Source organism: Strix aluco, chromosome 4 (assembly GCF_031877795.1).
Source record: "Strix aluco isolate bStrAlu1 chromosome 4, bStrAlu1.hap1, whole genome shotgun sequence".
In the NCBI taxonomy this organism is placed as follows: domain Eukaryota; kingdom Metazoa; phylum Chordata; class Aves; order Strigiformes; family Strigidae; genus Strix; species Strix aluco.
The window spans coordinates 29,734,261-29,759,732 of record NC_133934.1 but is presented as its reverse complement, the minus strand read 5'-3'; the positions used below and the strand labels follow the sequence as shown (position 1 = coordinate 29,759,732).

Sequence of the window (25,472 nt, the reverse complement as noted above, 5' to 3'; positions counted from 1 at the left end):
ACATCACACCTGTTTTACTTAAAAAATAAAAATTAAAATCTCAAGTTTATTCCTGTTCTTACAGATCAAAAGAGGGAGAACTAAAGACACTGCCATATTTATTTCCCACATTTTTCTCAGAAATATTTGTATTAGATAAGTTTTAAATGAGCAAAACTGCATGCTCTGCAGCCACCCCAAGACTTCAGCAGCATAAGCAGCTTTAACCTTCTGCTTCCTTACATGTTCACCGCTTATTTTTCAGCATTGCAATCGGACTCCTAGAGGGTAACACACTATTGAATAAAACATGACCTAGCACTTTTATACCAAAACCAAAGGAGCTGTAGTACCTTCGCTCAAACTAAGAGAACTATAGAAACAGTGTTCCTATCTTTAGTCTTCCAGTACGATGATGCTAATTATAAACATTAGTTTAATATAGAAGAGTCTGTTACAGAAACTTGCTAAAAGAGAATGTGAAAGGCTATCAATTGCCTGTGATTTTGACACTGCTCTGTTTTCCTGAAGGGGCATGGGGCAAATGGGACTTGACTACAGAACTAAAAAGCAATGAAGGGAGGGGTAGTGAATCACATTTTAGAAGCAGTTGGTGTGAAACCAGCTTTACATAAGTAGGTCAGTAACCAGAGGGAAGCATTTTAATCTACTGGCTTAATTATAAAATAGAGGACTATGCTGTGATAAACCATTAATAGCAAGCCTCACAGATTTAATATTAAGTGGCCACCAAATAGAAGTAAACCTAGCTTAACTTTATTAATACCAAGATAAGAAAAAAAAATGGCATTCACATTACTCTTGGATACATTGCTTTGTAGCAAAATACAGATTACAGAAAGTTACCAAGTTCAAAACAAAACAAACTTCTTGCTTCTATGTGAGCCAGAAGGTAGAGGCATTCATATATGAGCTAGATAAAATGTGTACTTAACAATTCAAAGAAGACTTACATACACTTCTATACCGCTCAATTTTCTGCATAAAGTCCAGAATTTTCAAAATGAAAAATTTGTTTCATGTGGACGTCTGAAGTGAGCACAAATGCTGTAAAAATAGAAAGACAACTTCTGTACTAAGGAATTGCAAAACCAAATCACTCTGGATGAAAATTCAGAATAGTTTTTCACGTAACTCTGAATTATGCATTGTCCTTCCAGAGCAGAGGTGCCACACAAGTCTACCTCCGTATGTCAATGAAATCAGATTTCACCCAAATACAGCATTGTACTCAGTTCATGAATTACAGGGGGCAGAAGCTGATGTTGGTAACTTCTGGAAAAGTGAATATGGTTCTTGAAAAATAACCTGACCAACCAAAAAAAGCCCTAAAACAATACCCTCTAAATTTCTAAAAGCTTTTAAAAACAATTTGTTATAAAAATAATGATCCAGGAAGTATTTTGTGGTAAGAATATTTTATATATTTTTTTTTTTTTTACATTTTTAACACTTACAAAAACATTCAAACACAAAAAAATTAAATAACTTTGGAAGCAGAACAAGTCCTTCTGCCTACACACATACAACAATTCCGAGCTGTTGGCACAAAAAGTAATCCACATTCATAAAACCCTTACTACTATATCAAACATAAGTTAAGTAAATCATAGGCACTAGTTTATCAAATCTGTATTTCCACACTTCTGCAGTAAATTTCTAAACACAGAGCCCCATGATTTCCTGATATCAATAAACTGGTAATGCACAAAGGCTTTCTAGTAAACAGACAGTCTGTCTTCTCAGGAAGTCATTCGCTGTACTACAGGGGAGAACAGCAGAGAAAAGAATCCTTATAAAACTTAAGCTGACCTTACCCGAGTGATGAATTACTTAACTTAAGGAAACGTACACAACAGTTTGATGCAGCCATGGTAAAACCCCCAATATCGTCATCTAAACTGACTTTCAAAATTTAAAAGTCAGTCAAGCGTTTGATAAAATCCACCAATTAAAATTCACCTTTTTTTCAATGAAGACTGCAGCATTGCTTTGTAAAATGTTGAAATGTTAAAATTCGGGCTTTAGTGAGGATACAGGCATTTGATCTAGTTCTCTCTTCTGTTTAATAGTGATATGAGACACCAACATCCATTATCTGTGCCAGTGAATGACCCAAGGCTAGATTAGTGGTATGTACTGGTCTACTGGTGCAAGGTAGTTTCTTTACCCCTGCTGAAATCTTACTGAATTACAGTATATTTGATACCCTGACTTCAAAGGCTCAGCACAGATCTTGGTCTGGAGTGTGAAGTCATTCATCAGCCCAAAGTTTGCTTGAGTTATTAGAGCTGCAAATTAGTCTCCACTCCTTCCTATTTGGCTTCTTCCAAGTCAAGTAGTATTGCATGGCTTTTCATCCAGGAATATGTTAATGCTGGCCTAAAACTCAAGTGGTAGAATTTCAGGGTTAGTTATCCTCCTAGTGGTGGGAGTCAAAATACACCAGCAGTTCCAAACTTGGATACTAACGGGGCTGAAGGCTACCTACCGTCCATTCCAACTTGTAGTGTTCGTCAGTCATTGCACAAAGGATATACCATTCACATTCTCTTACTTCATCAACTGTACATCCAAAATACTGAAAAGCTTCAAACAAAATCCCTTCCATTTAACTAATCCCACCCAATACAACTTCAGTTACAAATATTTGCATGATGTCTTCCAAAACAGAAAACAATGGTTCAAATGCTAAATATATGAGTTGTTCTGAGAAAAATGTGTTAGAGTAAGTCAGAGCCACCAGAGGAATTTAATAGCTTGTAAACAGACATAGCAGGTTTCATACTCTGTTACCAGTAATGTGAGATACACATATGTAAGGCAAAGTACACATTTAAACACACTTACATGGGCAATATCTTCTGTAAAAATATTTACAATTTAAAATAAACCAATTTAAAAGAAATGGATGAAAGTAAAAAAATAGGATACAGAAAACTCCCTCATACCATGGAACATCACCTAAATGAATATCATTTGGCATCAAGAGTCAACTCATTACCTTAAAATTTGTATGTTACAAGTGCATAGTTGTGTTTCCTTCTCCTTAACTATCAGCATTTACAGTTGCTCCAGGCTGCAAGCATAGTGGTGTGGTATTAGAACAAATTAACATACAACTCGTTCCTTCCTTTGTAAGGAAACCTGCTGTAAAAAAAGTTTTTCCCAAATAGCGAGCCATGTGTTAAAAATGTGGCTACAATAGCAAAGGCCATCTTTCCTGAGCCGGGAACTTTAAGGTTAGAAAGATTGTACAACTGATACTAAGCCCTTTTGGCAATCAAACATATAAGAGCATGTAAAGCTGATAAATCAACATAGGAAAGATGCAATCTATACTATTGCATTTGGGTGTGTCTGCTACATTCAAAACCTTTTCATGTTAATAAAAGCCATGGCTACTACTTACTGTTCTGCCTAATCCTCCAGAGTAACTTCTGACTCTTTCTGAAGGATGTACGTACCACTTTCCCCAATGAAAATCTCATGTAATTGTTAAAAGCAATGTTTCACTAGCACTGTAGCAGTCTGCAATCAGAATGTTAGCTCTGATTAACGTAGTCCTGTTTCAATAGTACATATTCACCAATCTTTCTGCTGAATTAAAACAGGCTGAAAATGATGTTTTGGACAATATAAGTTGACTGTTATACTTGCTGTTTTTCAAGATGGGCATTTCTTTGGCATTCGTTAGGTTTTTGCCCAGACATCGGCCACTGTCATAAATGCTCATATTGATACATTTTTAGCAAGCAAGAAAAAAAAAAACAACCCAGAACTGATAGCAATTTAATGTAGAAGTGATTGTGTGACCACCAAACATCTGATGTTAGATGTCATTAAAGTGCTGCTTTATAATCTCTGCCAGTTTGTGCTAATTGGAGACAGAGAGGTCTGGAATTTTTACAAATCCCAAAAGTCACATCTGAACAGTTTGTATAATCAAGCTGTCTTTTAGCCTGGTGAGGAAGCATCCATGATCACTGGAATTTTGCATTAAGTTTTGCAGTTCAGTAGCAGCCATCTTTCCAACTCTCGTCTTTCACGTTGCCATAGGTTTTGGGAGTGGGTAATGATCTAAAATAAAATTAGATATTTTTTAGTTTCATACATAATTGCTGAAGTCTCCAATACAAAAGAATGTAAACATTTTATAAGTAGTTGAAATACACACTTTACTCATTTACTTCTTTTCAATACAGCTTACTTAAACCCCAAAGTACTTTTTCAGGTTCTGTGTATTGTATCTTGGCAACTACCATGCCAGAAAAACATCTACATAGACAGAAAACTTTGCTATTATACCCTGTGAGAATACAAACTTAATCTGCTGCCACCTAAAAATAGGCCATTTTTTTCCAGTGATGTATAAACAGGAAAATCCTTGTTTAGAGTATTACATTTTGCTTACATTAAAATCTTGACATTCATAGATACTTCATTAGTGCGTGGTACACAGATACTGCATTATGTACGTAAACTTTCAAAAAAAGCTGTTTAATAAGTGAAACACTTTTCTCTAAGAAAAGTGGTGATTTGGGCAACCACACTTTGCTACTATTGAGAACTTCCCGTCAAAAACCAACTGCTTTTTATTACACAAAGCTTCATACTGCTGACAGTGCAGACTCAGACTGCAAAACAGTCAATACTGTGACAGCCACTTGTCATTCCCCTGCCCAGCACTCACTGCAGGACAGAACTCTTCCACTTTGCTATTTATGGCTGGTTTATCTTTTTTACGGTGCTGGAGACCAACTGTTTATCCTTTCTGTTTAAGGAGATTCTTAATATTTTTCATGGATGACTGCTTTTTTTTTTCAGCTGGCTTCCACTTGACACCTTCAGTGAAAATCCACATCAGCACTGCATTAAGAGCACATATGCTACATTATGCATCACTGCCTTCTGATTCTCCTGAAGACAAACCATCCATGTAGCATTTCCAGTTAATACCTGGTCTCTCTTGTGGTTGTTTTCCAAAACACTCTGACATTAAGCAACTTCTACAGTTCGGTGTTAGCACAAAGGTTATGTTTAAGCTGAAAATTCTATTTTGTCCTGTGAGTTAACTTCATTGATTTTTATGTCAAGTTTAGCAAATGCTATGGATGCCTCCTCTGTCCTCATCTGTCTTCCTTCCTAAAGTTTCTAACTGCCCAAGGAGAGAAACTGTTCTCACCATGATACCACTGTGTGACTTACAAATTACAAGAGGAAAATAGTTTGACTTCAGAATGTGTCACTGGTGGTACAAATGAATTTTCACTTGCCAGCTATATTTTGATAGCTTTTTACCACATGCAGACAAATTCCTACTGCCTTCTCAGCCCAGACCAAGACACTTTATTTACTTAGTTCAATATCTTTCATTATTCATTCCACCTTCACTCCTTCACCTTCACTATCTAATTCAAGAACCTTTTTCTCTCAGTTTTGCTTCAAAACTATTTTGGAAACACAGGCAAATACGTCACATGAAGGTCTCCATTTCCACTCTAAAGACCTTGAAATCAAAATGAGAATTACAGGAAGGAGCAGCACAAATACACAATGTACAAAATTAATTGTGAAACTTCAAACTAAGACTGCCTGTCACATACTCACCTGCGAACAGGCTGTGCAAGTTTGCTACGAGGCACTGGGATACCCCCTGTAGAAGGGGCACTGGGTCTGGGCAAACCACTCCTCATCCCTGCTGTCCCTGCCGGTCTGGTAAGAGTAGTACTGTTGATACTGCTGGCAGGGCTCGGCAAGCCTGAACTCTGGGCTGCAAGAGGCCCTGGTGAAGAACTACTGTGTGTCAGCTGTGTGGCTTCTGGAGAAGCAACTGAACTGGGTCCATGGTTACTAAATGCTTTCACTGGTTGTCGGAGAGCTAGGGGAGACGGTGCTGCAGGTGAACGAAACTTACTTGAAGAAGGTACTGGAAAATAAAATACAGAAGTTACTTTCAAGCTTAAATTACAGTATAACTGAAATTAAAACCAGGAAATTATGTGAATATTCAAACAAGATGGAATGTGTAATGGAATACAGCCAATCAAGCAGCAATGAGAAACAGGAATTCAGATGTCCTTTGTCATGTGTTTTTGATATCATAACTTTAATTTGCTTATTAAATTCTTTATTTATCTGGATTTATAAGTAATACTAGTAAGTCTCTAACCATTATATCAGTCAAGTCAAAAGAAACAACGAACTTATTTGTTAAGAAGAAATTTAACTGTTTCAGAAACACGTGAACCTAATTCCCATCCCTGAAAGAACATCTTGAAGAATACAGTAGTGTGATACAGTCCTTAAATAGATTCAAAGTGTGTATTAGCCTTTAATGATGAAATTTTCAGTGCACTGCATCTTAGTGTTTCTTTTATGCTGTTCTTTTTAACCAAATCCATTGAATTAGAATTCACCTAAATATATAGTCATGTCCCAGATTTATTGTCTGATAGGAAAAAAAAGATAGGGTCAGCCAACCCCCAACACCAAAGACATTAAGGTGCTGCTATACAACTTAAACCAGACAACTGTAACAATTTATAACCTTCCTCTTCTTACAAACATTATCTAAATGATCAGTATAACTAATATCTGTATTCAGATACTTTGTATCTGAGTTAGTATGTAAGGTCTTTAACAAGTCCTTTCGGAGAAAGGTTAATAAGCCAAAATATTCAACAGTTCTTTGATAATGCCAAACCTTAAGCACAATTCTTAGCAAGTATGAGAAATATTTTCAAATTATGCGTAATATATCACTAAAGAGAACACTTAAACTAATCCATCACCTTAATACTTAAATGAAATTTCACCAGCTTTTCAAACCGATTAGGGTGGGTCAGTAACAGTCAACAGAGCACAATCAAATCAATCAGGAAAGTAAAACAAAATCACATTTAGTGAATTTGCACAAACTAGTCTTTCCTCCACTAAATAAACTTTTTTTACACAGAGACCAAATTTGCGTCCTCTTTGACACATGTCGTACATAAAGAAGACTGTCCTTCACATATCTACAAGGTAGATCCAGTAAGAACATGAGGAGTGAGAGAAGAGACCGGTAATGACAGAAACGTGGCATCCTAAATGGGGTACAGAGGAAGTGGTAGTTTTCAGGTTGTATTTTGAAGCCATTTCTTATAGGGGATGTCTAGGAAGATTAATCATGTGCCTCATTACAGATGTGAACTGGATTGGATTCCTTTCTGGATTATCCAAGAGGGCCTTTCCACTGACAGCAATATCAAACACCGCATGAAGCCACTCATAGGAAAAGCTGACAAAAAAGGTGGCAGAGATGTCAACAATACATGACAGTTGGTAAGTAGCAAGGAGAATAAATAAAACCCCTTAAAATAAAAACCTTGGCGTCAAGCCAGAGGATGGATTAAGGAAAGCATTAACAGCAGAATGACTGGACAAAAAGAGCAGTGAAGTGCTCATATTAGAAGTTTTTAAAATGTGACATTGCCTGTAACATTGGTGCAACTGAATCTGCAGAATTTCCAAGTGATTCTACAGTATAAACATAGGGAGCTTTTATCACCAAAATTCTCATTACAACACTTTCTTGGAACACAAATACAGCATCATGTTAGCAACTGACCAACAGAGCAATGCCAGTGTATGAGAACTGAATACAGCTTTGGGCCTGCAGGTACAACAGGGAAAAGGGTTTTAGTTACAGATAAGCAATGAAAAATTGTAACTGAAGAAAGCTAGTCACATTCTCAGTGAAACTAAGCATCCAGTAAATTAGTCCTCTCCATTCTCTCCAGTTTTCTGTTGACCATATTTCACCATGCTTCCAACTTGAGCTGTCAATTCATAAAACATTTCCTGTCAGCACAGCATTGCAGACATTGCTGAGAGCTGTATTCATTCACGTACATAAAGGAATGAATTGTCTTCTAATGTGCTGTGATCTCCAAAGCAGTCTGCATGATGCAATCTCTGGCAAGCTGCCTAATAATTCTGCTCTACACAAAGAATTTTGTCTTAGAGCAGTTTTGGATATTTAATAAAACTCAGTTTGGCCTATTTGTAAGACAGGATCACAAAGAGTGAGGTACTGCCTTAGTCAAAGACTATTTGATAATTGTATACCCATGTGCAATATTGAGCTGATCCATGTTTGATAAAAACACATAAACATGTAAAGGTAGTGCTTAACAACTTTATACAACTCCACCTCCTTAGAAACTAAGCAACTAGAACCAACTACAATTAAAACATCTGGCAACAATAAAAATAAATGGCACTGTGCAGTCACAACATTTAGATTTCCCACCCTCTCTGGATTCTGTCCTGGATTGTGGGCAGGGAGCAAGAGATCCCCACCTGGCAAAGCAGGATGCTGTGAAGCTACAACCTTATCTGGCCTGCACCGCAAGGCCAGCTGCTGCACACCGCCTTGAAACCAGACTCAATTCTAATGCAGCTGTGAAATCAGAACCATTGTGATGAGATGATTCAGACTGATATGAAACAACAGATGAGGTAAAATGATGGGAATCAATAAACTGTCTGTCATCTCAGCACAGGAAAGACATGGACCTGTTGGAACAGGTCCAGAGGAGGGCCACAAAAATGATCAGAGGGATGGAGCACCTCTCCTATGAGGAAAGGCTGAGAAACTTGGGGTTGAGAAGAGAAGGCTCCAGGGAGACCTTATGGTAGACTTTCAGTACTTCAAGGGGGCTTTTAAGAAAGATAGAGACAGGCTTTTTAGTAGGGCCTGTAGCAATAGGACAAGGGGTAATGGTTTTAAGCTAAAAGACGTTCGATTTAGACTAAATATAAGGAAGACATTTTTTTACGATGAGGGTGGTGAACCACCGGAACAGGTTACCCAGAGATGGTAGATGCCTTATCCCTGGAAACATTCAAAGTGAGGTTGGACAAAGCTTTGAGCAACCTGATCTAGTTGAAGGTGTCCCTGCTTACTGCAGGGGTGTTGGACTAGATGACTCAACCATTCTATGATTCTATGATCTGACTAATACTGGATTGCTGCATAAGCCTTAACAAATCTGTTACGCTGAGGTAAAGAGTTAGTTATTTGAATGTATTTTGGACTGTTTTACACAAAATGGTAAAAAAAAAGCCAACATCTGTCTGTGAAAGGTGTCAAGCTATGTAATGAACAGTATTTTAAGAAACTAAAACCAATTGTTGCGCATAGTTGTTTGTTCTTTTGAAAAAAAGTGTTATTTCCTTACTGCATAATGCTTCTATACTCATGAGAGTCTCAGATCAGAAGCAAGAAAATCAACACATCAAGGACCATAAAATAGCAAGTAACTAAAAAGGACATGTTGGGCCCTCATCTGCAGTGAGGAATGACAGCAACTATAAACTGGAATACATAGCCAGCAGTGCAACATGCTTGGTTCCTCATTCTCTAAGGTTTAATAAAATTTTACAAATAATATAAACTCAGAGGAGATAATTTTCTGTACATTTCCACAGCTCCAGACTAGGCCATTGACCTAATAAAGTGTTCCAGATATCCTGATGAAGGTAAAGACATGGCCAACTGGAAAGAGAGGACGGAAAGCTTTGCAGAGGAATTGAGATGGTGGTCTTATGCCAAAGCAGAACATTGAGAGAACTTTTCTCTATTTGGTATGAAATATTATGAAGTGTTAGAGACCTCCTATTAAGCCATGTAAATCTGTTTCAAAGTCATTATACTTTGCTAAAACTTTCTGCATGGAATGAAGTTGACTCAAAGCAGTTAGCATTGTTAAACCTGAGAGAAACATATGCATTTTTGTCAGCCACCCTCAGTATCTGCACAAAGGACTCTTATAATCCTTAAAGTATTTTAGCATATATGGAGCTTACAAATTGGTCTCCAGTGAAATATGATCTTTAAAATGAGATCTTCTAGACTGTAATAGACAACAGGACCAACTATGCTTAAAACCAAAATCATGAACTTGTTTTATCTTAGTAGTGAAATTGAGGCAGTGTCACATACAAGGCTGCCAGAATTAATTAAAAAACAGTTGAAACTTGTTGAAAAGTCTAATTGGATTAGAGACACAATATATTTCATTTTCTTCACAAAAAGAAGCCAACTTCAGCCGTTATCAAACTAGATTATATACAATAGTCTCCAATTCTTTGAGGAAAAAAAATACAAATCTAAATTACTGTATGTTGGGGTTAATCTTCCAGTTTCGAGAGGAAAAGAGAAAGCGCAAGCATGTGCGAAACAAGCTGACATTCTATGCTCATCTTTTCAAGGATAAACTCGTTAGCTTTTTTTTCCAGAACAAAGGAAAATATTTTCACTTGCCTGCATATTTTTTTGCACAATCAAAAAAAGAACAATTTTTACAACTTGTTTTAAAAACTGTATTTTACAATTTTAAAAATTCCTATCCAAATGTAGCCCTAATGAATATGGATTCAGGAGTCTATTTTTCTAATCCAGATTTCCTGAATAACGCTGGAAGTCACCAGTCCTTGGATTTTATGTCAAAATCCAATTTAATACTTTTTCTCCTATATAATGCAGGGTTGCATTTTTACTGTTTAGACCAAAAAGTTAGCTTTCATACAGCAAAGACCACTTGGTTAATCTTGACATGCAAGAGCGATTTTATTAATCTAGAATATGTGAGATTTAATGCAGGTGAACAATTATCTGAGATTTGCTGGAGCTTGATAAGAGGTTTTAAGTTAATTACCTCCTTTTGTAGATGGAGTTTGAAGAAACTGTTTGGTTTTGAAGGCAGCACGAGGCAAATTTTTCTGCCTTTGCAGAGCTGTTGAAAGACAAGAAGTGTTATATTTGTCTAAGGTGATAAGAAAATTTACTGGGAATTTTAGAATTGCATCCAGTTGTGAAGCATCAAGGAACAGAGTGAGTAAAACACTCAAAAAGCTGTTATGACACTGGGAGTGGTGGGTTTTTTAAAATGACGCTTGCTCTTAATGGCAAAGAGTTACAGAGGAGCATGTCAGAAATTTTGCAGTGCAAAATGCGCGGATTCTGTAAGAATAAAGCTTCTTGCAGGGCAAAAAGCCCAGAAAGGCAAAAAAAAAAAAAAATACACCAAAAGGGAGAACAAGCCACCTAGCAAACATGCTACAGCAATATGAGTGCAAGATTAAATACAAAGATGAAAATTAAAGTGTCATATTTGACCTAGCAAGCCTAAACTTTTCATTCTAAAGGAGTTGTGAAAAAAATACTCTAACACTATACAAAAGTATAAATCTTTGTCTAAATGTGATCATCATATAAACAAATTGTATTCTTTAGTTATTAAAACATAATCCATTTTGAGAGAGGTCTGTTTTTTTTTTCTCTTCAAACTTACAATGAAGACGTAACACTAAGACTTACCAACTGCCAGCAGGGAGACAGCATTACAGAAACTGTTTTTTATTGCTCCTTTGGCTCCTATGTCCCCTGACTTTTTTCTAGTAATGTTCAAGGACTGATACTGTCTTGAAATGAGCTCACTACCTACCAGTTACCAAGAGAGAAGACAATGTTCCAAGAGCTGCAGGATCTTGGCAAGGAGAGAATTACCTATTGCCAGAAGGAACGCATCGACTCAGCATATTTTCACCGCAGCATATTTAAGGGGGGAAGGAGGAAAGTAGTTAATGAAATAAAGCTTTGCCTACACAAAGGCTTCTTAAAATGATAATGTATGAATAAACATTTCTGCTCACCTCAGTGTATGGAGTTTATACCAGCATAAAACTGATTGCACTAGCAAGGCTTATTTCCATAGTTAGAAGGAAGAAAGATGAGGAAACAGCTGTGTATAAAGACCCTGACCCCGAGTAAGGAAGCTCAGTAATCCTATCACCAATTGGTGAATATCGCTATGAAGAAGGTAAGGGAAGAACAGTTAGAATTCTAATAATGTTAAATTAATCCTTTTCTAAACTTGATAGCATATAGTAATTGCCACCACCTTCCCTATCCTTCAGTCAGTGCAAAATTCACAATTTTGTGAACCACTCAAAATTCAAAATTTTGTTCATAAAAGAAGTTCATCATGTGTTTTACCTTCATTCTGAAAATATCACTAGGTAGTTTATTCATTTTAGTCTTAACTAAAACATGTAACTTTCAACAAACAGCAAAAAGGAATTAAAGTGTTTATAAAGGTGATAAAGTGCTGCCTGTGGCTATTAAGAATAAAAAAACCTAGTCCTTCTACCAACTAGAATCTAATGCAAAAAAGCACATGGCAAGATGCAATTCTTATTCAACTTCTGGCACATGGCCTTGCTATAAATTTTTTTAAGGCATACCCATGAACAGCCAGTCAAGCACAGAAAGATGTTTAAAAATGAGCACAATTCCTAGGAATTTAATGAGGCAAACTACTGGCCAGAGTGCTTCTGTCCACAAGTATTCCATTATACCATTTTTTACTGAATCAGTGTTTTTGTTATACCACACAAAATTAAAAACAGCTTCTTCCTTCATATTTATTATCTTGAATTTAGTCTGCCCCAGTTAGATTTAAATATGCTACTGTACATGGCACTAAGTTTCTTTCCCCATCATTATTTACACTGCTTGCAAGTCAGAGATGTGGAATGATATGGCAGGGATTTAAAGTCTCTGTATATCAAATTCCTTCCTTCTCCATGGAGACTCTGGGAAATAAGAGACTCAATAGTTAAACAATTCTGTGCACTGAAACACTGAAAAGAACTTCAGGCAGTGCAATCTGAGCAATGCTGAGGAAACACGCAGTTTGAGATAAGCGTGGAGTGCATCCTTATCCACACTATTTGCTGCTCTTGAAGTGCTCTGTACGCTACCACATAACCTGTCACAAATGGTGCATGCTAAATACACGTAGTTATGTTTACTTCTCATCAACTGAACTGGAATACTCAGTTTCCTCAAAACATACACTTTCCTCTTTTACTCTGAACATGCCAAGCAGCTGGATCTTGGCAAGCAGACTAGTGACTTTATTGATAGTTTGAACAACCTACATCTTAGCCCTTTGAAAAAATATTATATTTAACTCTGCTTAAAGATTTAATATCCGTATGCTACAATGACAAGCAAGTATGAAAGTATCACACACAATCCACTAGAAAGCACATAGCTACTATGTGGAAGCCACCCTAGAAGTTCTACAGCTTTGCACAATCTATGTGGTATAGGACCCAAATACAGAGACTTCCTGTCATTCTAACACTCTAAAATCTAAAAGATACCTATTCCTTGGAGAACACAACTATTACTGTATCTTCCAGTGTTTTAAGGTGAAATATTTAATAGCTTTCATATAAAAATGTACTTTCTGCATAATGGCATGGAGAATCAGGTGTAAATAAAGATTCTAATAGTTACAGCTGCTATTTAATTCACTCAATCTCTTTTCAAAGAGAATTTGGATTTTTCACCACATTACAGCTAAAACTTAAAACACCAAATGTTTTCATGTTTTACAGTCGTACCTCTAAACATATTATAAGTGTCTTCGCTCTACTCTTTAAGCAAGCACGTACTTTTTGCCTATGTACCACAACAGGAATTGTCTTTTCAGAAACTTACTGGATTCCTAACTCATTTTTGAATGCCAGCAACCATAGCAAGTTCAGTATTGCAGCCACAGCAAATGTGCAAGTAAATTATGAACAGCAGATCTTTGACAAGGAGAAAAGTAGTGACCTTGGGTGGCAAGCCAGCATCCTTGCAAAGGTAAGCTCATGCAAAACTAGCAGGTATATGAGGAAGCTTTGAATCCCAAGACCCAGAAGTCATTGACAAGGGAAAACAAAAATTCATTGCAATTTAACAGTGCTTTGTGCAAGGTGACAAAATATAAAATCAATAAAACAAAAAGTATACAATAAAAAGGACACAATTCTGGAAATTTTTATACAATGTACAGTTTTGCAGAATTTTTTTAATCCAGACTAAGCAAAGATACTTACTCATTGACTTCATACACAAACCGTTTTACGATTGTCAATAGCAAGACTCTGACAAACATCTGTAAGAGCAGGGAAACTGTAAAAGCTAGAAATCTGGGCTTTATTAATGATACTTAACTTACATTTAAATGTAAGTTGGTCTAGAGTGATTCACATTTGGGGAAATAGTCCCATGAAAGGCAAGCAAATTTACCTAATAATTTCTGTGATTCTCAATGCATTCACAAGTTGAAAAAAATTATGTATGCATAAACACAAGAAACACAAGTCACACTACTTTGGCTCCTACAATGACGTAACTCACTAAATATTGAATATTGAGACTTCTGCTGTCTGGTCTTTCCATAAAGATTAACTGCGAATATATTTTTAATACCGGAAATAGCCTTCTAGCCAACTATGCTGCCCTCTTTGCTCTTCCCTTCCCACTTCACTCAATTTTAAAACACCAAATAAAATCTGTACAGATTTTTACTAAAAATATTTTTTCCTTCATTTTCTTTTAGGTCATTTTGATTATTCATCCTATCACAAAAATAACACAGTTGGAGAACTGCTATCCAACTGCTCTATAGTTTGATAAGCCTGCCTAACAGATAACAGTCCTGCATTTGAACTACACACATGCCCTTTCAGTTGTCAATCCCACCTTCTGAGTGTTTACGAATAGTGGAAGAAGGAGACAAGGTGAAAGGATGCTGGGGTAACCTATACGAACAATCACAAGGTCACACTAACTTCTTTGGCTACAGTATCACACACCTGGAACTGACTGTCCACACAACCCTTACATCTGGTCTGAGTCACTACAAAGACAGAAATCTTGTAGTCTTTGGCATGGTCTGTATTCCTTACTCTGTATTTGGTTGTATTAACACACTGTTTTGAAAGGAGCAGTTAACAAGGCCAACCAGGTATGCCAGTATGCCTTTACTGTTCAATGGTTAAAAAAAGCATTAATTTCGTTCACAAATATTATCTTCCATTTCCCATCAAATATTTAGATTACTGATGAACTTTTATCATAGAACTTGTATAGCTCAAAGCTTTACACATAATAATACTCATAATGTGTTCTCCCCTTGAAAATGTCACACAGGGTTATTAAATTCTGAAACTTGTTTTAAAATAAAACGGTCAGGAAACATTTAAACAAGAGGAGCTGTCAATATTGACATAAAAAGAAGCACTGAATATTCAAGTTTCATTTACTTTGGCTTCTTTAAGGTCACCATTTTCAAGAGACTTGTGAGATTAGTAGCATTCTCATATCAGCAGTTCACTTTTGGACAAACTAGCAGCTACTAGCCCAGCAACGGGCTAATTTGTTTCATGGGACACAGGTTCATCCTAACCTTTTCTAAGTAGTAACTGACACTTAAAGAAAGTAAATAAAATCTGCAACCAAATATATAATTTCCAGGTGACAAGACAAAAGAAGAAAAGGAACTGCAAACAAGGGTTAAACTTGTATTAATGTTTTCAGATCAGGTTTCACTAGTTTAAAAAAAGCAGTAAACATAATGTAGGTATTTATTTCATAGCCTAGTATATTTTTGTAGTCTGAAAATAAAATTCAAAAGTACGGAGCATTACACCTTCTGTAAATCACAGAAATAAATGGTTTCTGAAACATCTAACTACTATATAAAGAGTATAAATAAATAGTATAGTTAGATATACTTCTACATATACTTTTATAAAACTATGAATGATACCTTAATAAGAGATCAGGCATTCTTTGAATATAATCAGTACCAGATTTTGTGTACCAAAAAGCAGATTCACACAGATATAATTAAAAATCAAGATTAGCATCTCCAGCGTGGCATGCAATGTTTCTCTTTGCCATGAAACTGGAAGACAGCTGAGTACCATCATTTAATTCTGAAATATACACTGAAGGTACTTACTGGCTGAGGCTTGAGGTTGAATGCGAGGTATTCCTCCATTTGGCACTTGGAAGTTTGAGTCACTTCTGCTGTTTTTCACAGACTCAGCTTGGATGTTAGATGTCCTGGACAGGTTTGGAAGACTACGCCTTAGTTTTTCTGTACAAAATAATATAAAGATACCATAACATGTAGTCTGATGCTGGACAAAGTTCAGGTTATGAACCCGTAGTTGAAACCCAAATCTAAGTGACACAAAATGTTAGCTATATAAAACTACACTGCGATTTAAAAGCCTATTTTGTTACATTACAGTTCTTCATTATCTTGAATTAAAGTCCTATATTATTCTCAGATCTATCACATCAAAATATTCATATAAAAAAGCAAGCACGTACATTTTTCACCTGTAGTGAAAAAAAGTCAAGCATAGTGTGTTTTGAAACTGAAACATATCTGGATTATGATTCTCTGGGTTTTGTCCTACTGTTACAGAAGCTGAATAAGCAAACCTAATTTGCAGTTTTGCAGAGTTTCCAAAGTATTTACCTAGAAAGTTATTTATAATATAGAATGCTTGCCTGAAGAGTAAAAACACATGGTTATTATCTGAGTCAATTTTGGGGACTACTCAGTCCCCTATCAGCACATTACACAGCAAATAACAGCCACCCACTTGGAAAGAAACCCTTCATACACAGCATTCAAAGCTACTGAAGTGTCCAGTTATGCTTCATCTTTCACATATGACTTGACAATCTATTCAGCTAATACTGGTTCTTCAAGGGTCTTCTAGAATCTGTACCACTGCTCACAGACTACAAAAAGATGCCATTAAGTATTTCTCAAGTCTAATGACATTCTGTGTATCTCCAACCCATGCACAGCTGGGTTGATGACGTACTTTGGATAGAAGACTGCAGATGCCTTGTCAGGATGAGTGGCCATCCTGATTCTGTAGAGGGATGCAGGAAAGAAGTACGCTAACCATGCACAAGCACTAAAGATGAAAACAAAAGTAAGAGTCTTCATAGGCTGAATATTCTTACAAGAGTACTTTGTGCACTTAGTAGTTTGCATTGCTTTGCACTGCAATTGGTACACTGTTAACCCTGCCAACCAAATTTCCCTCCAACCATTCTAGAGACAAACTTTTTTCAGCTGCTGCTGCATCAACTCTGAATATCCAAGCAACATTCAACTGCACAAAAACCACTGCAAGAGAATTCCTTGGAAGTGTTTCAGAAACACATCATCGCACACTCTATTTTGATCCCTCTGGTATGTGGGATACCAGCTTTTGGTACCTTGCCTCTCATGGGATATTTTTGTGTCACTCATCTAGCATGCATTAAGACTTTCATGAAACCCCAGAAAAGAATGAGAAAGGAACTCTCAACTAAATCACAATGTAATCGATTAGCTTCTGCATTGTACGTTGTCCTATATACTTAAAAATTTCCCCAAACCACGATTACTAGATGAGACTTGAGCTAACCCTTCCAAAGATATTCTTGAATAGCTAGTTAAATTTGCAGGATCACTGTCCCTGAAAGTTAATCCAGAAAATCAGTGTGCTAGGCTAGAAAACTCTAAAGTTTCTTAGACAATGAAATCCTGTAACTGGCATAGACTGCTTTACTATGGGGCAGTGGGGAAGGTGGGGGCTAGGGGTGGGGTGGAACAACAATAAAAAAACCTCAGAAAAACAGTTTAAAAATGCATTTCTACATCATCTATACTGCAGACATTTTGCATCCAGCTTACCTGAAAGATGAAAAAAATAAGGTGAATTCTTCATATCTAAACATATATTCATTCTGAATTTTACATTTTATTTGCGAGATAACAACTACATTTGTTAAAATGAAAATACGCTTCTGAAATTTCAGCCTAGTTAAAGGAGTTTCTGCCAGATTGCTACCAGGAAAAAGTACCATTCAAGAAGCAAAATCATATCAGGATTACCTTATTTTGTTCTATGTCAATATAGTATAATTGTGTCATGTTTACTGCAAGCTTGGTTTTTTGTTATGCAGCAGTTTGCACAGTTTTGAGATATCTAAAACATCCAACAAATGCATGGCTTAAGTAGTAATATTTTTAAGGCTATGTTCATGCTCAAACAGTTCAGAGTCCTGCACTGCCAGAGAAAGCATTCAGCTATCTCACAAGCTACAAGCATGCATAAGTTGCCATGTCACTCTAATCTGACCACATTACTTTCCCTGCATTTTATTCTGTCATCTGCAAGGCCTAACCCTACTGGTGAGTGATAGCTTCCCTTGGGCTCTGCTTTATTTTAGTGCATTTGCCTGCCAAAGATAGAACTCTGTCACCATGAAACTCAATTATACGCAGAGTGACTGGGTAACATTTAAAACAAATATAAGCCTATCAACTCATGCGACTGTAAGGGTTCCCCAGCAGAACTTAAGCTTTGCTTGCTCTGGTTTTTCTTCAACAACTCTGAGACTAAACCATGATGTTACATAGGCATATAGTTTTAGCACTGCACACTGACCAAAATCCTTTACAGCAACTAAACAACTACTTGTGTAATGAGTTTGAGGCAGAGCTTTTTACCTTCACTTTTGACATTACTAGTCTGCAAATCTGTAGGATGGCCTTGAAGCGAAAGACGAGGTTGCTGTAAACGGCTAATCATAGGCTGGGGCGACACTCTACTGTATTCTATGCTTCGAGCAGGTGATCGGGAGCGAGGTGAATTCCTTGGAGATTGTTTTGGTGAAGGCCAGGGAGAACTGCGAGGTGATGGTGAGAACCTGTTAACAGCAGGGTGCACTGCATGATGCGTGCCATCTTCTTCGTCTTCTAAACTCTGCGCATCGAGCTCCTGATCACTGAATGTGCCTCGCCTTGTAGAATTGCAAGAAGAACCAGAACTACGCCGAGAAGCAGTTGCTGCATACTCTTGCCGGAGGCCTGGCAACAATGACAACATTGTTTACTTGCTTCCAGCCCACAAATGGTTCAAACTAGAGACAGTGCATACAAATATCTACCCAGTGCTCAAACTCAGGTTTGACTCACCTTAACTCCTTTTATTTGAGGCATTAATTTCAGATTAGTACCAAAAAAAGTTATCTACCAGCTGATAGTGTCTTGAAACAAGTAGGTGAGCTCATTCCTTTTCCTACTACAGCACTCATCAGTATAGGCGTGTTGTGTACTTGTTCATCTCCTCTCCCAGCCTGGATGCTAGCAACACAGGCTACACTTTAATTTTGATATCATGTAACATCCTATAACAATCATAGCAGCCACAATGAAGTATCTCTTACAATTTATTAGTAAATGTAACAAAAAAAGCTATATGATAAGCTACCCTAGAAAAACTGGAGTTGTTAGACTCCAAAGTTGTTGGTCTCCAAAGTGGGTGCACCCACCCCAGGGGGGTACACAAAACAATCCACTGGGGTGCAGGAAGAAAATTTTGTACTACTAATAAAATAACATGTTTAAAATTGCATTTATTTGTTCATTTAATATATCTTTATATCTTATTTATTTATATATTTATATCTTTATCTTATCCTTTTTAAATTTATATTTTGTGTAAATTTCTGTATTTTTATGTATGTAATATATTAGTAGAGTAGTACATGTATATAATTTATTAAAAAAATATACATATATTGGGCATTTGGGGTTTTTTTTCCACTGATAGGTGTATGCAATAAAAAAAAATTCTGGAGACGACCTAGCTCGACAACTGAAATTACCACTTTCTGCAGTCTCAGAGGGACAAAAAGACAAAGTCTCAACGAAACCTATATTAAAAGAGAGACATCTACACAGGTGCTTTTCTTAACTATTCTTTGCCATACTGACTTTATATTTTGGTGATTTAAATCATGGTTTAAGCACTGATGTCAAGAAGACTGGATTATATCAGGAAGGCACGTATCTCCTGAGAAGACTGGTGGCAGGCAGTAGTCCAGTCTAACAACTATCCTTTTAGCATATGCTACAAATTCATACTCTCTCTAGCACTTCTTTTGTCCACTGTTCCTAAAGAACACTTCTGCACTGCAGTTTTCTCTCCTTACCCTAGAGGCAGAAGTCCTTAGCCAGCCTTCTCAGGAGAACCACATTTGTACATCCAATCTACACCCCTTTTCCATTCCTGCTAAGCAAGCACTACTGCAGTTATTCAATAAAAAAAGATCAAGTGATCCACTTCATTTTCAGGATGGAAAATACTTACTTTCTTCCTGCATCCGTGCTAAAATTTGCACATCTGTAACATCATTTAGCTTGTAATTAGACCCAATAGAGTCTTCATCCATCTCTGATGCACTTAATTCACTGTCCAGAGAGGACTGTGGACTGAGTGGAGGATTTCTATCTGCTGAACTTTTAAGATGACCTAGAGAAAGAAAAGAAAGTAATAGGAAATGTTAAAAAAAAAAAAAAGGGGGGGGGGGGAGGGCAAAAAAGGCAAGCTGTATTTCCTTTCCTTGTAAAAGGACCAGCAATCTGAAAACTGATTATGACAGAGAAACTGCGTCTGACAGACCATTTGAAACATTTGATTGTGAACCTAGGCTGAAAATACAATTTACACAAGCAGAGCTTAGCCATTACCTTCTAAAAATTAACAACTTCATAAAATCATAACAGTGGCAAAACAAATTAATGACATATCATCTCATCCACCTGTACCAAGTTTCAACAGCTGTCAAGTCTGCACAGCTCTTACAGAAAGAGCAGCTGCATACCTATTCCATTTTTGCTTTCATTCTTGACTCTGCATGCTACCTTGTAAGATGTAAGTTTGATTATATCTTTTTTAACAATAAGGACTTGATCCAATGCATATTGATTCAGTTTGGAATGCTTAATATACAGTTTATCTGAAAATACTACCTATTGTAGGCACACCCCTTTGCTAAACTATAACATACCAGGAAAACTTCCCATTTGCTGCCTTCTGGCTGACACCCCATCGCCAGTTACATTTCACCTCTCTGTCCTGCAGGCAAATAGAGCACCGTAGCACACAATGCAGAGCAGAGCTACGTGGATTAAAACAAAACCTGGGTAACAGCTCTGGTGAATATACTGCAGTGCAGGCTTCTCTTTACAAGTCCACAGTGAACTACAGATAAATTGGATTGTCAATGCAATGGTTTTTCATCTTTCCTGCAAGCTAACTTCAGTTAAAAGTATATGTAATAAGTCAATATTCTGACTTCAGAGCAGAGATATGTTCCAGGTATCAGTTTTTCTGATGCAAAGAAAGTGTCTATAGTGCAGGATAAAGACAGAAAACATTGCCAGAAGTTAGCGTTTACACCCATGGCTGCAAAGCCTCATGGAATGCCTTTAATTAACATACATGCTTCTTCCTTAGATCATATTGTTCACATCTTGGAAGAGCTGATGAATACATTGCATACCGAATGTCTCAGTTAACAAATAACAGGGTAGTTGCAAAGACTTTACAACTACCAACACCTAACCTTTAAACACCCACTATGCAACTTAGGTCCCAGTCAATTACAGGGCCAATTCCAGAAGCTGTTTAGGTATTTTGGGACTTCACAGAACTAACACTACATGTTTTGGTCTAACTGCTAATGTGCATCAGGGATTTTAGAGACATGGACATCCAGAGAAAACTTTTAAAATGTATCTTACACCTGAAAGTCTGTAAAAAAGCCTTTCCTAAAAGGCTTAGATACTGCATAATGCAAACATCCTACAAAAGACTGACAAGTTTTTTGTGTCTTTCTTACTCTAGTTCAATGTAAATGTAATCTATTTGAGCACACGTTTTTAAAAGGAAGAGGAGGAAGAAGAAAGGAAGAGACCAGATGCTCACACACACTTACCTGAGGTACCAGGAGGTATAAGCTGTTTCACTAAAGCAGATTTCACTGGTGTTGAGGAGGGAGAGTTGAAACCACTGCTGTAGGGGCTACTAGTATTTGGACTATATGAGCTCGCATAACTGACTGCACTGAAAGGGCTGCTGTACAAACTCTGTCTCTTGAGAGCTGTATGAAAGAGAAGGAAAGTGACAAATTATGCTGAAGGAACCAGTGAAAAATGAATACAATACTAAATGATATCTTCAGTGTGATTTAAGTATTTTACAGTTCAAGTAGAATGTTTTGGTCACCAGGAAGTTTTTCAACTGATTTCTTCATCTCCTACGTACAACCATACTGTGGAAGGAGTGGGAGAAGAGAGCAAGACAAGATAGCAACGAGTATTTTCTTTGTAAAAATCAGATCAAAGATCACTACGACTGATCTCTTCTCTTCAAGATCTTCAATGTAGACTTTGGAAAGGAGGAGGAAAGCAGCAGAAAGACAATACTAGCTAAGCCACACTAACATACATCCTATGCCCAATTAAATACAAACCAGAACACACCATGAAGTCCAGTTCTCCAGAATTCAGACTTGTCTAGATCACACAATATTTCAACAGTAACCCCAAGACTGTCACCACAGAACTAAGCAATATCACCTACAAAATTCCCCAAAGCATATGCTAAAATGAAAAACCATTAACCATGGCAAATGCTTCTGTTTGTATTTCATTTGTACCATGAACCTACTGGGCACAATAAAGCAAAATGACTGCAAGATTAGTCCCTTCTGTAGAGCTCCTGTTCTAATGCTTTGGGATTTTTATGTCCATGGGCTTCAACACCATAGGCCCTATAAGATCTAAAATTGGTTACTTTCCTCTGTTATTTATTGTATATATTTCAATGCTGAAGTATTTTCAGATGGATTTTTAATCACTGGCAAACATTTTCAGTACGATACTGCAATTCTCCTAGTTGCCAGGTGTATGATTTGTACAGTTACTTAAATTACTATTTTGTTCAGAAATTTACATTTTATTTTAATATAATAGAAAATGGAACTTCAATGGGACCAAGGGACTTTGGGTAAAATCAGTTTCTTTGTTGCTGAAAGTATTTTATGCCAAACAGAATTGTATTTTAACAAAGAACAAATTAAGTTGCAAAACATTAAACTGAAAGCTAGAAATCCAGACTTTATGGTATGAAAATCTACATTTGATTAAGTTGCAGCTCACCTAGCAGCTAGAAACTAAACTCTCTTTAAGGCATGACAGTATTGAAGCTATGCATATATACTATAAACTAACAATAACAGGCCTGGCAAATGTATGGCAGTACACTCAAGAAGTTCTAAAACAAAAAGGCAGAAATTAAGCTATTCAAAGAATATTGTGTGACATTTCTGTTAGTGAAAAAAGCTTAAATTAGTACAGTAATAATTAGGCTACCGATAGTAGTGGACAAAAAAAGAAAGGAATGGAACTCTAATTTGTTTACTAAAAATCCTTCTATTCAGTTTAAGGTTTTTTGTTTTGACATTGCAAGAAGCCAAAAGAGACTACAGCTGCATGAAATGCTGCTTTCAGTAGCAAAGCCTGCTTCAGCTCCTCCTCCCACCCCACTTTGCTCTTGGTCACTACCTCCTCGTTGTTCAGTACGAGCAACAGTGGGGCTGCACTATTATCCAGCCTACACTAAAGTGAATTTAGGTTAAAAACATCTAGCGTATTTTAACTGATTGCATCAATGAATTAGTTTTTAGTAGTGCCCCAAAAAAAGTATCATCCAACCAAATGGATGATAGAATGCAGCATCTCTTGCTGAAAATGACAGTAAAAAAATCCCTAAAATGTAAGTCTGCAAACAGTTATTTCATACTTGTTACACAGATGAGTATTTTAAAATATTAACCACAAATTAGAAAACAATTGTACTACTATATAACCTTTAAAACAGGCTCTTTGTACCTAACCATAACAATACAAAGTATTTGATCACATACAGATTTCTTTAGATGAAAGAAAGCATACTTTTGTTACATATAAGAAGTATGCTCTGGTACACAATGACTCTTTACATGGTACAGCAGTTTTCATCCTAGCTAATGTGAACTTCCACATTCCTCAGCACTGTATTTTTCCTCAGAAGAAAGCTGGATTCAAACTCTTTTTCTGGCCTAGAATTCTTAAAGTTTTTCCAACTGGGATTTCTGTAACTTAGAAAGACATTACTATTTTTACAACAACTAGAGATATGGTCTTTATTAGGAGTGTCAGACAACATTAATAAGACAGAGAACTCATTTTAAGATTAAAATTATGCTGTATTAGATGAAACATGAGCTTACAAAAGATTACACATTAGCTTTCAAAACACTAGAGAGGACAGTTGATGATAACCATTTTTCTTTTAATGTAAATTTTCTTTTATTATCTTCAGAAACAGTATGCAGCATCTAATTTATTTTAGTCAACATTTGGTTAAATTCGTCTTGAATCTCTCTTTTGCTCTAGAAAATAGGAATAGAAAAATTTGAGTGCAGAAAACTGATGCTTAGGTGGTTCACAAGATCTACTGTATGAATCAGGTGTGATTTTTCCAAATGCTAGAGACTTGATATTTATTTTTGTTACAATTAGGTGACAAATTTATCCTAGCAGTCCCCATAGTCATTTAAAACAATCATTAGTGAAGTCTATCATTGAGAACAAAGTTAGTTAAATAACGGTAGGTTTTGAACAAGCCCAACCACAGAATCATAGAACGGCTTCAGTCAGAAGGGACCTTGAAGATCATCTAGTTCCAACCCCCCTGTCACGGGCAGGGACACCTTTCACTAGACCAGGTTGCTCAAAGCCCCGTCCAACCTGGCCTTGAACACTTCCAGGGAGGGGGCAGCCACAACTTCTCTGGGCAACCTGTGCCAGTGTCTCACCACCCTCACAGTGAAGAATTTCTTCCTTATATCTAATCTAAATCTACCCTCTTTCTGTTTAAAGCCATTACCTCTCAACTTATCACTACACTCCCTGGTAAAGAGTCCCTCCCCATCTTTCCTGTAGCCCCCTTTAAGTACTGAAAGGCTGCTATAAGGTCTCCCTGGAGCCTTCTCTTCTCCAGGCTGAACAACCCCAACTCTCTCAGCCTGTCCTCATAAGAGAGGTGCTCCAGCCCCCTGATCACCTTCATGGCCTCCTCTGGACCCGCTAGAGCAGGTCCATGTTCTTCTTATGTTGGAGGCCCCAGAGCTGAACACAGTGCTGCAGGTGGCATCTCATGAGAGCAGAGTAGAGGGGGAGAATCACCTCCCTCGACCTGCTGGCCACACTTTCCTTGATGCAGCCCAGGGTACAGTTGGCTTTCTAGGCTGAGTGCACATTGCTGGCTCATAGTCAGTTTTCCATCCACTAATACCGCCCAGTCCTTCTCCGCAGGGCTGCTCTCAATCCACTCATTGCCCAGCCTGTATCTGTGCTTGGGATTGCCCTGACCCATGGGCAGGACCTTGCACTTGGCCTTGTGGGAATTCATGAGGTTCACACGGGCCCACCTCTCCAGCCTGTCCAGGTCCCTCTGGATGACATCCCTTCCCTCCACCGTGTCTACTGCACCACACAGCTTGGTGTTGTTGGCAAACTTGCTGAGGGTGCACTCAATCCCACTGTCCATGTCACCAAAGATGTTAAACAGTGCCAGTCCCGACACCAATCCCTGAGGAACACCACTCGTCACTGCTCTCCACTTGGACATTGAGCTGTTGACCGCAACTCTTTGAGTGTGACCAT

General features: G+C 37.2%; 1 protein-coding gene across 3 annotated transcripts in view; it reads right to left on the bottom strand.

The window, feature by feature from the left end:
* Positions 1 to 734: 734 nt before the first annotated feature.
* The window catches only part of SLAIN2 (SLAIN motif family member 2), a 38,804-nt gene continuing 14,066 nt past the window's right edge, over positions 735 to 25,472 (bottom strand). The window contains exons 3-9 of one of the 3 annotated variants that reach the window (XM_074822491.1): positions 21,698 to 21,862; positions 20,068 to 20,229; positions 18,423 to 18,782; positions 15,858 to 15,995; positions 10,707 to 10,784; positions 5,611 to 5,929; positions 735 to 4,080 (exon numbers count right to left, since the gene is read on the bottom strand). In XM_074822491.1, the coding sequence (XP_074678592.1) occupies positions 4,014 to 4,080; positions 5,611 to 5,929; positions 10,707 to 10,784; positions 15,858 to 15,995; positions 18,423 to 18,782; positions 20,068 to 20,229; positions 21,698 to 21,862 (1,289 nt within the window). In that variant the 3' untranslated portion in view covers positions 735 to 4,013. Of the gene's footprint in view, positions 4,081 to 5,610; positions 5,930 to 10,706; positions 10,785 to 13,944; positions 14,004 to 15,857; positions 15,996 to 18,422; positions 18,783 to 20,067; positions 20,230 to 21,697; positions 21,863 to 25,472 lie in introns of those variants that run through there. The other 2 variants (XM_074822492.1, XM_074822493.1) reach the window with 2 other exon arrangements.